Below are 16,399 nucleotides of genomic sequence, written 5' to 3'. Positions count from 1 at the left end.
GGCAGTTTGGGCCATGGCTCGGTATTCTGACTCTGCACTTGACCGAGCAACAACAGCTTGCTTTTTACTTCTCCAAGAAACTAAGTTACAGTGGACTTTCTGTCATCAATAGAACCTGTTACCACCAACAAAGATACAAAATTCCGCAGTGGACTTTCTCTCATCAATAGAACCTGCATAATCTGCATCAGAATAAGCTTCTATCTGAAGTGAAGAACTTCTTTTAAATAATAGACCCTTTCCAAGAGAACCTTTTAGAAATTTCAATAATAGCATAGCTGCATCCCAATGAGCTTTTCTTGGCTTATCCATAAACTGGCTTAGTTTTCCCACAGCAAAGGATATATCGGGTCTAGTAATGGTTACATATATTAGCTTTCCAATCAGAGACCGATATGATTTGCTATCAACAGGTTCAGATTTATCATCATATAAGTGAATACGAGAATTCATAGGAATAGATGCCGGTTTAATTCCAGTCATACCTGTCTCTTGTAGCAAATCAAGAACATATTTTCTTTGGGAAAGGACTAGACCTTCTTTACTTCTTGCTACTTCTATCCCCAAGAAGTAACGTAGAGAGCCAAGATCTTTAGTAACAAAGTATTGTTGGAGATACTTTTTTGTGTCTTGTATTTCTTGTTCACTGTCACCAGTTAAAATAATGTCATCCACATATATCACCATAACAACCATACCTCTTGAGGTCCTTTTTATGAACAATGAATGATCTAAAGGAGATCTATGAAACTCAAACTTGGACACAACATCACACAACTTCTGAAACCATGCTCTGGGACTCTGTTTCAAACCATATATAGCCTTCTTTAACAAACATACCTTGGTACACTCCCCCTGTTTCTCAAAACCGGGTGGTTGCTGCATATAAACTACTTCAGATAGATCCTCATACAAAAAGGCATTTTTAACATCAAGCTAGTACATATTCCATCCATAATGAACTGCAACAGATATAATAAGGCGCATAGTACCTAGACGTGCCACAGGAGAGAAAGTTTCAAAGAAGTCAATACCATATGTCTGTGTGTACCCTTTTGCTACCAATCGTGCCTTGTATCGCTCAACGGTGCCATCTGAGTTATACTTGATAGTAAATATCAATTTCGAGCCAACAATATCTGCCCCAGAAGGAGGTTCAACAAGATCCCAAGTGTGGCGAGATATTAAAGAATCCATCTCCTCCTTCATTGCTTGGTACCACTTAGAGTCCAACATAGCTTGTTCATGTGAAATAGGAATGGAAATAGCTGACAAAGCATCAATAAATTTGCACATATGATCTCCCAAATGAGTTGTACTAACAAATTTAGAAAGAGGATGAATTGTGCATTGTCTGATCCCTTTATGTAGTGCAATTGGTAGTTCATTAGGATGAGATGCATCAAGGGAACACTCAGGTATGTCATGTAATTCAGAACTACTTACCTCCCGAGAGCAAGATGGTGCAGGCTCATTAGATGATGGATTCCTTCTTGAATATGTGAGAGGAGGATCTTTAAACCGTGGAATGGAGAGATTGGGACAAGTGGGAGATGATAAAAAAGGAAGGGACTCAAGTGGAATAGGAGGGATTGGAAGTGGAACAGAAGGAGGCATCTCAGACTGTTGATATGAGGGGTTTGCATGAAAGAATGGAGAAGACTCGTGAAAGGTTACATCAGCACTGACAAACTCTTGATTAGTTATAGGATCAAGGCATCGATATCCTTTTTGATTTCTAGAATATCCCACAAATACACATTTACTTGCTTGCGCAACTAGTTTATCTCGATTAGGTCCAAGTTTATGTACAAAGCATGAGCATCCAAATATACGTGGGGTCAAAGAGAACAAGGCCCTGTTTGGGTAGAGAATTTGAATTGGGATCTTGTTGTCTATGGAAGAGGATGGCATTCTATTTATTAGGTAACATGCGGTCATGATTGCATCTCCCCAAAATTTGGAAGGCATATGAGAATGAATCATGATCGTGTGGGCAACATCCAACAAATGGCGATGTTTTCTTTCAACTACACCATTTTGTTGAGATGTGTGAGGGCACGTAAAATGTGGCACAATACCATGGGATTTATAGAATTCAAGTAGAAACGTAGATTTGAACTCGAGAGCATTGTCAGTGCGAACAACCTTGACACAAGAATTAAATTGAGTTTTTATTTCCAATATGAAAGATTTCAAGATACAAGGAGCTTCAGTTCTGTCTTTCATCAAAAAAACCCAAGTGACACGAGAGAAATCATCAACAATGGACAGATAATACCGAAACGACAACCGACTTGGGACCCGACTAGGCCCCCAAACATCAACATGAACTAAATCAAATAGATTTTGGCTAGACTGACTTTGAATCGATGGAAATGAAGTACCACTATGCTTGCCTAGTTGACAAGCTTCACACTCGATAGAAGTTGTGGAAGAAATCTGAGGACATAGCAGCCGTAGTTTAGGGAAGGATGGATGACCCAATCTGAGATGCCATGGGAACGCACTTGAAGATGAATCGACTAAGAATGACGCCTCCTTAACAGATGCATCCAAGAAGTAGATTCCATCTCTCTCATGGCCTCCACCAATCTTCCTCCCAGTCGATAGGTCCTGAAATACACAAGTACCCGGGTCAAAAATAACTCGACAATTCATCTCTTTAGTTAGTTTGCTTATAGATAACAAATTCTTTGGGAATTCAGGAGTATATAGCACATCATGAACATGCAAAGATGGAGAGAGTTGAACATCTCCATGCCCTTCTACCGGAGATAGCCTTCCATCCGCCAATCGAACATACTGTAAGGGATTAAATTTTTGCAGGTTTGAAATACTAGTATCTCCACAGAAGTGTTTAGATGCTCCAGAATCAATTATCCAACAACCATTAGAAGAAGTTCTACCTGCAGAATATGTTGAATTTGTGATAGCTATGGATGCCGATGTGGTAGAAGGCATAGTATTTGATCGATGCTCCATAATTAAATCAATTTCGGCCGGACTTAGATTAAGAGATGCAGCATCTATAGAAGCAGTTGTGGGTTTCGCCTTAGGAGCTATACTGATAGACTGCGTGTTTGGAGCAGAAGTGGATGAGGGTGTCACAGTAGAGGTTGTGGATGAGTTAGGCTTACCCACTTTGTTCCAGCACCTATCCTCTAAGTGACCAAGACGACCACAATATGTGCATTGAAGTCTTCCACGTCCTCCTGGACCTCGACCTCTTCCTCTACCACGGGAAGAGTATAGTCCACTTCGTCCTCCTCCAAATGAGGCAAGAGCAGATGGTTGTGAGTTGTTTGAGGGTAGAGGAAGAGTAACAGCCAATCTGCTTAGCCTGCTAAAGGCCTCATCAAGATCAGGAAAATCTGAACCTGTAGCATTTGAGCTTGGCTGCAGAATAATCTGATGATAGTCCAGCAAGAAATTTAACAACAATCATTTGCTCCATGTGAGATTTGAGACAATGCTTACAAGGCGGTTTTAAGGAATTCATCTTTTCATAAGTGAACTTCAGCTTTGTAAAGCATTCAATTAAATCCAAGTCACCTTGTTGCATTTGTAACAATTCTTGCTAAACCTGTAAAATTTTGTTGATGTTCTTGTCTTGAGAGTACGTCTGCCGTAGAGAATTCCACATATCTTTAGCTGTATTATAATAACAAAGTCCTGCAGCAATGTGGGGCTGGGTGCTATTCATAAGTCAAGCACTGATTATACTATTTTCTTCCTCCCACCGTGCGTATTTACCAATCTTTTCAACTGGTTCATCTTCCTCCAATATATATTTCTTCCCATGTCCAACGGCTGACAACATGAAGGTTCTAGCCCATACATCGTAGTTGACTCCATCAAAATCCAAAAGAAAATGGATTTGAGAAGGCTTTGTACTCAACACCAGCCTCTATTTGCTGATTTCCAGATTCAGTTCTATCATGTTGTAAAGATTTATTGGCAGCCATGATAAAACCTCGAAAATAGAAGAATATGAAAGTCCACGGCAGTCTGAATATTGACTAATAAGATATCAAATTAATCTCCAACAAGGAAGAATATCCCTGCAGTCGTTGTTTAGCAGCCCCTACGACAAACCCACTGCTATAGTAATACTTCTGCTTTATCGCAAATAAAGTCCTCTTTTAGCAAGCAGCCACCATAGATTGACAAGAAAAGATGATGGACGTCAAATACTAGGAAACCAACTAACTGAAAACTGATATACAGTTTTGCAATGTTGCAACAGGCTTGAGTAATCAGCACCAACTATCATGCAGATATAAGAAAATTTGGTCCAGCAGCAGGGTACTTAAAAAAAAAATTTACCAGATCTAGCCGACAGCATCAACAAAAAAAAGGCATACCAGACCAATATATCTTTGCTGATCTGGCAGACTTGTAAACTTCAACCTCAACAGAAACATAAACCATACTGCTTGAGTGATGTATTTAGACGTCCATCCATCTTGAAGACCAGTTAACTATACTGCAGCCACATCAACTTCAACAAGGCATCGATCTAGGGTTTTGAAATTTTTTGAGAAAACCCTAGATCGAGCCCAACAAACACGACCCAACTGTTGTGCTCAAAACAGTAAGTAGAGTAGAGGAATGGGAAGATGATGGGTATGAGAAAGGAGTGGAGATGGAGATGAAGGAAGGCAGATCAGTCCCAAGAAGGAATGTGCTCTGATACCATGTTGTTTAGAGAGGTAGAGAAGAAGGAGAAGAAGAAAACGTGAGGAGGAAAGAGAGTAAGGAGCAATCCACTTGTTACGGCTGCTCCCTTTCCTTTAAATAATAATGATTAGGGTTATGTTTAACCCTTTACATAAAGAGTCCAACAAAACTTTAAAATTCAGAAAACTACCTAATACTAAAATTGCAAAATGCAAAAAACCTCAAATGCAAAACAGTAAGTTTTCTCAACATTTAATATTAAAAATATTTTTTTAATGTAATCAGGCCGGGCTCGGGTTTTTCGAGTCGGTCCAGGCCCAGGCCCAAGTTTTAGATGTCAAGCCGGCCCGAGCCCGACTCGTTATCAGGTCGGCCCGATGCCCAAGCTTAGGTGGAATAATCGACCCATCTTCACTGCCACCGACTCATGCCTCGCCGGCAAGCCCACTAGCAAGGCGCCAACCGGCAGTGCCGACTCTCCTTGATTCCCTCCCACTACTATACCCACTAGGTGCGGTTGGGAGGGAGGGTTTGGCTTCTATACCAAGGGCATACGCACCCTAGGTTATGTCAATGCCAACCCTAGATCCGACCAGCAGCTACAGTTCCCATTTGTGCCCTCCCTTGCAAAATGAAGTGCGTTGAAGAAAACACCCTTCACTCAGTCTCTCTAGCACTCCCCAATTCTCTTTCTGAGGGCCCAAGGTCATGTTGTGCTTCAACCAACCAATACTCTAGAGTCACATACTCTTGATGTGTTCCACCTAGTTTCATCCCTTGCTTTCATTTTTACTATTGCTGTTTCTAAGGTAAGCCCCTTCATCTTCTCAACCTGGTATTCTATCATTCTTGTTTTGTTTCCAAGGTGTTGATAGATTGTGGGTTTCGGGTCCGGATCCATACCCGACCCGCCTTGTAGCCCGTTTTGGGCTCTACTTAAGTCATGTAACCCTAATCCTTAAGTGTTAATGATAATCTTAAGAGAGAGAGAGTCTGGCTGCTAGTGGGCACCAACTCCTCCTCATTCGTGGTTTTTTCTCCCTCGTGTTGAGGGTTTTCCACGTTACATCGTGATCATTGCTTCTCTTCCTCTTCTTCTTGTTCGTATCTCTACATGGTATCAGAGCCGTGAAGTTCCGGCGTTTCTGGTTGTCTTTTGCCCGTGTTAGAGGAGAAGCGCCCGGCACTGTTCATCGTCTCGCCCGTGCCCGACGCTCGTGCCCGAGCGTCGTCTGTCGTCCCGCCGCCGTCTCCGCCCAGCGCCGCCCTGATCAACGCCGATCAGGATTCCGCCGTCTCCGCCTAGCGACAACCGGACCCTGGTATTCCGCCGTCTCCGCCCAGCGACGCCCTGATTAGCGCAGCCGCTTCCGCCCAGCGTCGGCCTGCCCAGCGGCGTTCCCGTTCTGCCGCTTCCGCCCCAGCGCCGCGCCGACTGCCTGGTCTGTTCCCGCCCAGCGCCGCGCCGCTTTTCCTGGTTCCGTTTCCTGCTCTCTGTCCGTTTTTTGGTGTTGTATCGTGTGATTGCTTCTTGCTGCCCTTGCTGCCTACTGGTCTGTGATTATGGCAGCCTCTTCCTCGTCAACCGTCAACACCAATCCCACTGAAATAGGGGCTTTTAGAACGGAGAATGTTCCCATGCAGGTCATCACTCTTCGCCTCACCAAGGATAATTATTTCTCGTGGTCGCCTGCTATGACCATGGGGATTGCTGGCCGTGGTCGCATGGCCTATATTGATGGGAGCAACCCCGAACCAGCAAGAACAAGTGATGTGTGGCATACTTGGTTTCTTGAGGATAATCAAGTGAAAACTTGGATTGTCAATTCCGTTTCCGCCGATATTCAGCCCCTTATCCTTCGGAAGAAGACTGCTAGAGACATGTGGGTGGTCCTCGAGCAAATGTATGGCCAAAAGAAGACCGCAATTCGTACTTACCAAGTAATGAAGACAGTCTATGGCATTCGACAAGGGACCTCGTCTGTTGCAGAGTACTATGGGGCTTTGAAAGCCAAGTGGGAAGAGTTTGACTATCATTCTGATATTCCTTGGCATTGTCCCCATGATCAGGCGCTCTATGTTGCTCATGAATGGGAAAACAGGGTGTTCCTATTTTTAGCAGGTTTAAATGATGAGTTTGAAGGTGTTCGAAGTCAGATTTTGAATTCAGGGGAGGTGTCCAGTATTGAAGATGTGTACTCCTGTGTTGAAGCGGAAGAACAGCGAAGGCTTGTTACAAAAGAAGGGAAGAGGGAACTTGTGCCCTATAACGAGAGATCTGCTCTCGTGAGTCGTGGTCCTGGCGGCCCATCTAGGTCTCTTCGCCGGTGCACTCACTGCAAGAAGACAGGTCACACTGTGGATTATTGCTGGGATCTTCATCCAGAAAAGAAGGGGAACAGAGGGAGATCTTTGACTGGGAGAACGCCCGTGTCTGAGGTGCAAGCCTCTAGTGGAGAAAAAGTCTCCATTTCTGCTGACCAGCTTCGTGAACTAAGGGCTTATTTGGGCAGGCTCGATGTCAACAAGACTGAGACCTCAGAGGGAACTACAGCTAATCATGCTCTTGCAGCTATTGGCAATCAAGGTAACTCTTCTGTGGGGGAATGGATTGTCGATAGTGGTGCTACTCATCACATGACAGGTAATCCAAAATTGTTTCATGAGTATAAGTTGTCCTCGGGAAGGGAACGTGTTTCTCTTGCAGATGGTTCCTCTACCTGTGTGGCAGGCGAAGGCACTCTGTCCTTGTTGGACAAATTTCATGTGCAGGGCGCTTTACATGTTCCCCAGTTTCCTTTAAATCTCTTATCAGTCAGTAGACTTACTAAAGAATTGAATTGTGAACTTATATTCTCTGCCGATCGTTGTGTTTTGCAGGACTTGGTGACAGGGAAGAGGATTGGGATTGGTTTAGCTTCTGATGGATTATATCGTCTTCCCATACGTGTGGCTACTGCTCTGTTGACAGCGATCCGCAAGACAGATAAGAGAAGAGAAGATTGTCTTCAGTCTTTTATGTACTGGCATGAACGTTTTGGGCATTTACCTTTTGGGATTTTGAAACATTTGTTTCCAGACTTGTGTTCCTCCTTTGATGTGTCTTCCATTTCTTGTGATGTTTGTCAGTTTGCCAAACATGTGAGGGCTTCGTACCCTCTTTCTTCTAGTTGTGCTAATGAAGCTTTTTCTCTGATTCACTCTGATGTATGGGGACCTTCGGGCATTCATACCCGTCAAGGTTTCCAGTATTTTATCACTTTCATTGATGATTTCTCTCGTGCTACATTTATATACTTGTTAAAAGACCGCAGCGAGGTTCCTCGAATCATCGAGACATTTATTGTTCTTGTGCATACCCAGTATGGTGCGAATGTTAAAACTTTCAGGTCCGATAATGCCCGTGAGTACATGTGTCGGCCTGTTGAGGAGTTTCTTAGACAACGGGGGATTGTTCACGAGACATCCTGTAGTTACACCCCCCCTCAAAATGGGGTAGCTGAAAGGAAAAATCGTCAACTTCTTAATGTCACCAGGGCTCTTTTGTTTCAGAGAAATCTTCCTAAACACTATTGGGGTGATGCAGTTCTTACTAGTGCCTATCTTATTAACCGCATGCCCAGTCGTGTTTTGAATGGTAGGACTCCCCACTCGTTGCTTCCTGGCAGTCGTCCACCATTTCCTCTTCCTCCTCGTGTTTTTGGTTGTGTATGTTTTATCCATGATCACAGTCCAAATGTCAAGAAACTTGATCCTAGGTCTATCAAAGGTGTCTTTGTTGGATACTCTCCTACGCAAAAAGGATACAAATGTATTGATCCTATTACTGGTCGAGCTTATGTTACGAGGGATGTTACCTTCTTGGAACATGCCTCTTACTTTGGTGCGAATCCTCTTCAGGGGGAGCAGTCTGTGGGCAGGGAAGAGTATTCTCAGAGACAGGAACTTCAGTTTATAGATTTTTTGGACTACAAGAAAACAGAATCACTTAATACTGTTGATGTGCCTGAGAAGGAGGAAAGGGGTGACAATAGCATTGAGAAGGAAGGCCCTCAGTTGTTTGGACAGTTCTACTCTAGACGAGGTACTCGGACAGAGGTGATGACTTGTGATGCTAGATCTACTTCCAATCCCAATGCCACTCCTTCCCTGGATGAACCAAGTCCTAGAACCAAGTCCTACCGAGGAGACCGTGGAGACCCATGATGAGGTTGAAAAGAAGAATGACGATCTTCCCATTGCCCTGAGAAAGGGTGTCAGGTCATGTACTCAACACCCCATTGGTAATTTTGTTTCTTATTCCAGACTTGGGAAAGATTACAAGTGTTTTGTTTCTACTCTTTCTTTGGCTGTGATTCCCAGGACTGTCGCTGAAGCTCAAAGTGACTCCAAGTGGGCCGATGCAATGAAAGAAGAAATAGATGCCCTAAGAAGAAACTTGACATGGGAAGTGGTGAAGATTCCTGAAGCCGCTCACCTAGTTGGATCCAAATGGGTGTATACCATCAAGTACAAACCAGATGGGAGTGTTGAAAGATATAAAGCTCGACTTGTGGCCAAGGGGTTTAGCCAGAAATATGGAATTGATTACTTGGAAACCTTTGCTCCTGTTGCGAAAATGAAGACTGTGAGGGTGGTTATATCCCTAGCTGTGATGAAGGAGTGGAAGATGTATCAACTGGATGTTAAGAATGCATTCCTCAATGGTGACCTCGAAGAAGAAGTATATATGCATATGCCTCCAGGATATGAAGAACCAGAAATGTGTTGTAAGCTGAAAAAGGCATTGTATGGCCTTAAGCAATCGCCCAGAGCGTGGTTTGAACGACTGAGAAGAGTGATGATACGTCATGGATACAAACAAGGAAATGGAGATCACACTCTGTTTGTGAAGAAGAAGGAGAGCAAGGTTACTCTCCTGCTCGTCTACGTAGATGACATGATTGTTACTGGAGATGATGAGGAGGAGATTATCAAGCTAAAAGGGTTACTGGCTACAGAATTCGACCTCAAAGATCTTGGAAAACTAAGGTATTTTCTTGGTATGGAGGTTGCTAGGTCTAGTACTGGTCTTGTACTAAACCAAAGGAAATATACATTAGACCTGCTGGAAGAAACTGGTAAATTGGGATGTAGACCTACTCCTACCCCTTTTGACACTGGGCACAAGTTGAGTCTCAGAGATGGAGAGCCTCTCTGTGAAGAAGACAAGGGAAGATATCAACGTTTGGTTGGGAAGCTAATTTATCTTACCCTCACGAGACCTGATATCACCTTTGCGGTGAATGTTTTGAGCCAATTCATGCATGCGCCAACCGATGCACATCTGAAGGCTGTGGACAGAGTGCTATGCTACCTGAAGAAAAATCCTGGTAAGGAACTCCTGTATGTGAAACAAGAGACTGTGGAAATCGAGGGCTATTCTGATGCGGATTGGGCAGGTTGTGGTGATACCAGACGATCCACTACAGGGTACTGTGTCTACTTGGGAGGAAACCTTGTTGTATGGAGGAGCAAGAGACAGGATGTTTGCTCTAGATCCAGTGCAGAGGCAGAATATAGGGCAGTTGCTATGGGAGTGTCAGAGTTATTATGGTTGAAGATATTGTTGACTGACATTGGAATAGAGATTGAAGGACCTATGAAGATGTATTGTGATAACAAGTCTGCAATCAACTTAGCCAACAATCCTGTACTTCACGACAGAACAAAACATGTTGAAATTGATCGTCACTTCATTCGGGAAAGGATTGATGCGAAAGAGTTGATCTTACCTTACATGAAGTCTGAAGACCAAACTGCTGATGTTCTGACGAAAGCTCTTCCTTCAGCTTCATTTGAGAGGAATGTATCCAAGTTGGGCATGTTTGATATGTACGCCCAACTTGAGGGGGAGTGTTGATAGATTGTGGGTTTCGGGTCCGGATCCATACCCGACCCGCCTTGTAGCCCGTTTTGGGCTCTACTTAAGTCATGTAACCCTAATCCTTAAGTGTTAATGATAATCTTAAGAGAGAGAGAGTCTGGCTGCTAGTGGGCACCAACTCCTCCTCATTCGTGGTTTTTTCTCCCTCGTGTTGAGGGTTTTCCACGTTACATCGTGATCATTGCTTCTCTTCCTCTTCTTCTTGTTCGTATCTCTACACAAGGCAATTGCTTCGTTTTCCATTTCATGGTTCATGTTGATTGGTGAGCAATTAAGAGGACTGGTAGTTTCCTGTCAAGATGGTCAAGAAATTGGAGAAGGGTGGAACATTCAGTCAGGTAGTTTTTAGCATTCACTGGTTGAAGCATGTGAAGGAAAGAACATTACGGAGAGGTCTCGTTCTATACCCGCCTTCTTCCACAATTCCAGTCTATCCTTTTCCTTAGTGCTTGCTTTCCGCTTGATCAATCAGCAATCACGCCAACTGGTTAAAATAGCCACTGGAGTTAGACACAAGAGATGGCTGAAAGAGGAGGCTGGCTCAGATAGGTTGGGTGCAGTGACTATGGTTAACATTGATGTGGAGGTGGCAAGCATGGGGAAGCAGGTGGCAGGCATGAGGCGGCCGCTGTAATGAGAGGACAATTGGGTGCTCAGTAGCCCATGGATCATCTAGTTCAATCCTGAACTGAGAATCCTTGATGACTATCTCAGTAGGATTTTACCTGACATAGGGGAATTTGGTGTTTTGAGCAACAAGGTGAGCTGGAGGAAGCTCCTCAACCGTGCTGCTGAAGGCCGAAGCAATGTCCTTAGATACTTCCCAAAGCTATCCTCTATCATTCACAACATTACTGTCTTGGATGAAGACCCACCCCAATTTGTTGTCGAAAAAATTATGTTCCGATGCAGGGAGTTGTAACTTAGCTCAGATCTTTTTGTTTATAATGGCTTGCCATTGGGTTCTTTTTTACTAGCACCCACTGTTTTTTGTAGTGCTGGTGCACAGCTGAGCATTTTTTGTGTATTTTGTATATTTATGTACAGATCCTTAACAATAAAGGTTGGAAGACCTAACCTTCCTGCAGGTTCTCCTCAAATCACCCAGTGCATCTAATCAAAATCAGGCTGATTTGATTCAAACTGGCTGATTCAGTCCAATTTTAACAACGCAGCTCCTCTCTTAACATTAGACAGTCAGAACTTTACAAATCATGCTTTTACAGAATCTACTATAACAGAAAAATAGCTATTTTTGAAAAATACAAAGAATAAGCTCTACATTAATAACAACTAGTTTTCTAACATGAACAACTATTTTATAAAGTAATCTCCAATTTGCACAGGGATAAAAGGAATATCTTAAGTTTGGATACAGTTTCCACAAGTTAAAGTTGCCATTACAATCTACAGTTTAATCTAAATATAGAATCATATTGAAGCCTGATTAATTTACCAATTCATTGATTTGGGGTTCTGGGAAACAGAAATGTCAGAATGAAGCAAACAAGGACATACTTCTTGACATTCATAAGAATATCTCTCTGCAGAATTGAAAAAATGTAACCGAACATGTTTAACACTAACAGATTGTTCAGAACATCAAGGTGGTTCAGAGTAGGTCCTCACCTTGTTCAAACTACAAAGACGATCACAAACAGCTTGAGGTCCACCCTTCCTTAGAAGCTCAATTGATATTGATGCAACATTACTAGCAGGAATGCGACCTTTAGTTTTTTCCTCCACCCACTGTCCAATTAAACGTGATTCATCAGACACTTAGCCAGAACACCCTCCCATCCTCCACATCTCCCAAGCAAAAACCGGGGAGAAAAGGAAATTGTCCTTTAACTTTGTGGAGGATTATGAAAAACAGAAAATACCAGGATATAGCTTGAATGCAAAGACCTGGCACATGTTAGAAGAACGATAGCCAAAAGAAGCATCTTTAGAGAATTCAGTCTGCCCAGCTGGAACAAGCCTATGAGTTTACAAGAAGCCACCATTACATGAGGTTAAGCTCAAACTTCTCTATAAGACCAAGGCAAAAATCCACCTGTCACCATCTGCAACATAATGCACATCTTCAATAGTGTATCGGCCTCCTTGAAGGAAAAAAGGACAAATAATCCATGCATCCATCTCACCCAGCACGGACACAGCAGCATCTACCTCCTGCATTGGCATTGCATAAACCAATCCAAATCATGACCCTGATGCTCCACGTGTCATTGCACGTATGGGGATTCTATTTATTGCATAAAGTTAAAACATCAAAATATTCTGCAAGAGAGAAGCTTGCCTCTGGAAAATGACCACGAAGTGTTGAATCACCTCTCAGCACTACAGTGTATTCAATGTTTCCAACAGTTTTAGCTGCCCTATCTATATTGGTACAGATATCTTTAATCAATAAAGTGGCCTGAAGAAAGATTGATTGCTGGAGTGAGATGCCAATTTCCTTAAATATAACAGACTTTCATTCATCTATCTGCTTGAATAAACATGAAAAAGCTTGCACATGCCCAACAATGGTCATTATGAATCCGAAGATTGGAGCATGTAAAGGATTCATAAAACAGCTGTACCTTTTCAGAGTTCAGGGACCGAGAATTGGTTAAAATGAAAAAACAACTAGGCTTCTTATTGAACTGCAATGAAAGTGATTCAACACTCCTATACAATGTTAAAACAAGGAATAAATAAGAAAATTTCAAGAATAAATTAGCCCCAGTGTGGTTCATCTCACAGGTTAAACGTTACTAAAAAAAGGATTTTACCACTCTATCAGGACATCAACGTCATGAACAGTTTGGGTGCCAGTAGGATCATCATCAAGTACGACCAATACTTGTGCGACCTTTTTGCATTCCAAAAGCTCAATTTCTTCAATTGGATCTCTTGGCCACTCAGAGGGCAGAGAATTTAGTGCTTCTTCTTTATTGAGAATCGGTAGCTTCCCATCAACACTCACACCTGTTAGATTTTCATATACCTGAACAGATTAAAACAAAGAAAATGCATAGTCAATAAAAAATCAACAAATACCAGGTTATAGTTTCTGATGAGAAAAAATGCTCGAGCTGATACACATATGCACCACAAAACTACCAATCAGTGTAGAACGACATCATGCACCGTGACCAAAACTGCAACACTGATAAAGTTCACATTACATGCTATAAAAAATAAGTCATTTATCCAGCAACAATGAATCATGAAGGGAGAGCTTGCTTGCTTCAAAGTGCTCACTCTTGTACCTGCGGAAAGCTACCATAGTCGTGCATTATTTGTATCAAATGGGTAATACTCATTGTTGTTACAGTCAATGACTATTCTTATGTGCCAAGTCCAAACTTCACCAGTTGTCCCAATGGAGGAACCAGGAGGTTTGGACTTTTCTGAATCCACAGACTTCTTTTTTTAGAATATTTATTTGTAATCGCCCACACAACTGCTTTGGCTGCATAATCTGGGTAGTACATGATTTCATCAGTCAATGTGACAAAAAGCATGCAAGCAATGTCAATGTTTCAAATTGTGGCAATAGTTTCATCTTCATATTTATAATTTTATCTGATTGAAAACCTCTTTTACCTTGTTATGTATGACAAAAATATGGACACAGAATTGGGATATGGCGCAGGTGAAGGTTTTATGACTGATCCAGAAAAGAAAAAAATTGTGGGCAAACAAAGTGTATATAAGGTGTGTGCACATTATATATAAGTTAAACAAGCTGATAAAATTAACAAGACAGTAAAAAGAATTTTGACTTGGGGAACAAGGCATGACAAAGTATCGTTCCACATTTCTGCATTTTCATGTTTTTTACTGCGTAACTATAGGCTTTGGTAAGGCTCATCAGTCATTACACTAGTGCACGAAGGTCAGGCACATTATGCCTTAGTTACATCCGATTGGATAGAACGAAAGGGAAAACAAGAACAGAGCTTAAATTGGCTCTGCAGTGCCCTTTCAACAAACCTCATGACTGTGATGAAAACAGGCATGAGCATGACATTTCAGTGGAATCTAGTGCAAGAGCCCCACCAATTAATGTTATAAAGCCCCATTTCAACTTAGGACTTATGAAACAAGATTCTACATGTTCCTAGAGTGGCTACTGAGCACACTACAGTAATATCTGCATCAATGATACTTGATCATATGATGCAGAAATAATGCATGTTTGCAGGTGTTCATGCATATACAACAGAAAAAAAATTAAAAAAGGGGACATCCTCATATTTGGCAGGACAAATAAAAAAGATCAGCATACTCTTTTAGTATCTTAAAGTGGTAGTAATTTTAAATGATGGCCTAACTTGATAACTGTTTGAGGTGTTCAGGTGAAAACGCAGTCATGGTTTGGTCCATACCTTCACAACCGAAGCATCATCCCTTTTGCCCCAACCGGAAGCAGATGCTGAAACATATATCATCCAATGATCAAGATTACTGATTGCAGTATGGAAAATGAATTTCAACATTAGCAAATGAAAATCCTTTCAAATAATAGAACCTACAGAGAAATAACACTGAAATAAATTTCAGATAGAACGCAAAAGAAAAGAAAAACCAAAAGACCTAAGAAAATTAGGTAGCATTCACCAGCTTGCAGTTTAGTCGAAAATAGGAAATTGACAAGATTCTGATCAAACCTTGGCAGAAATGAGTGTCTGAGGATAGATTAAGTAATTGAATAACTGGAAAGGTAGTTGCTGTTAAACAATAACATTTCATTATGGACCTCTTCTGATCCAGATATCGATCATAGTCACAAACAACGTCATGGAGTTTTAAACGGTGAGCTTAAAAAAAGGGAGAAAAAAAAGGGGAAAATAGTAAATTTTGAAAAATTTTAAAAAACTAAAAATGGGAGAAAATAAAATAAGTGAGAAACTAATAACACGAACATAAAAAAAAAAACTGAAAAAAGTGAAAAAAGAAACGAAAAAAACACAATTTTTTCCAAAAAAACATGTTTTTTTAAAGTTTTAAACAACCATTTAATTTATCGTATTTTTTTCGCATTTTTTTGAAAAAAAAACGTGTTTTTTGTCACTATGCATCAACAAGACAATAGATGTCAACATGTAGCTTAGGTTGCCTTTCTGTTTGGCCATCAAGCCCTCAAGTACATTGGAAGTTGTTGTTGTAAATCAGCTAAAGTGAACCCCTGCAGCACTAGTAGGTCTACGCAGTGTTGTACATATCATACGATACTAGGTCGTATCGTACGATACATATCGTATCGTTTACAAAATACGATACGATACACCCCTTGTATCGTAAATAGGGGTATATTGTGCCTGTATCGTATGATACGTACGATACCAGCCCCCGTATCGTACGATACGGTGCGATACGGCCCGTATCGTACGATATAGGCTGATTTCAAAAAAGGGGGTCTGAACACCCCTTTTTCAGGTTTTTTTTTTATAAAAACCTGCCCCTTCTTCATTTCTAACCTAGAGATTGTGCCGCCTTCGAGGGAATTCAACGACTTTCACCGTAAAATCATCTATTAAACCATGGATTTGTGCATCGGTGGCTGATTCCCATTGGGAGGAAAGGGGTATTTTTAAATCATGAAAATGAATATGAAGAAGATGGAGATGACAATGAGAATGAATATGATGAAGATTATGAATGAGAGTCGAGAGTGCTTTCATTTTGTATGTATTGACATTGAACATTTTCACAATTTCATTATCATCTTGTAGTGTAATACATAACATTTAAAACTTGTTTTTTGATGTGGTATCACATAGACTTATGGACCTT

At 41.5% G+C, this 16,399-nt stretch overlaps 1 protein-coding gene across 3 annotated transcripts in view; it reads right to left on the bottom strand.

Annotated features, from left to right (window-relative positions):
- Positions 1 to 16,399, bottom strand: part of LOC116255467 (uncharacterized) — a 95,966-nt gene that overhangs the window by 45,945 nt on the left and 33,622 nt on the right. For all 3 annotated transcript variants that reach the window (XM_031631296.2, XM_050078405.1, XM_031631297.2), the window contains 7 exons: positions 14,992 to 15,038; positions 13,390 to 13,604; positions 13,198 to 13,285; positions 12,912 to 13,031; positions 12,666 to 12,784; positions 12,518 to 12,590; positions 12,239 to 12,358 (listed from right to left, as the gene is read on the bottom strand). In XM_031631296.2, the coding sequence (XP_031487156.1) occupies positions 12,239 to 12,358; positions 12,518 to 12,590; positions 12,666 to 12,784; positions 12,912 to 13,031; positions 13,198 to 13,285; positions 13,390 to 13,604; positions 14,992 to 15,038 (782 nt within the window). The remainder of the gene's footprint in view (positions 1 to 12,238; positions 12,359 to 12,517; positions 12,591 to 12,665; positions 12,785 to 12,911; positions 13,032 to 13,197; positions 13,286 to 13,389; positions 13,605 to 14,991; positions 15,039 to 16,399) is intronic.

This window comes from Nymphaea colorata, chromosome 6 (assembly GCF_008831285.2).
Source record: "Nymphaea colorata isolate Beijing-Zhang1983 chromosome 6, ASM883128v2, whole genome shotgun sequence".
Taxonomy (NCBI): Eukaryota; Viridiplantae; Streptophyta; class Magnoliopsida; order Nymphaeales; family Nymphaeaceae; genus Nymphaea; species Nymphaea colorata.
The sequence above is the reverse complement of the archived record's forward strand: the minus strand, read 5'-3'. Positions and strand labels throughout refer to the sequence as shown.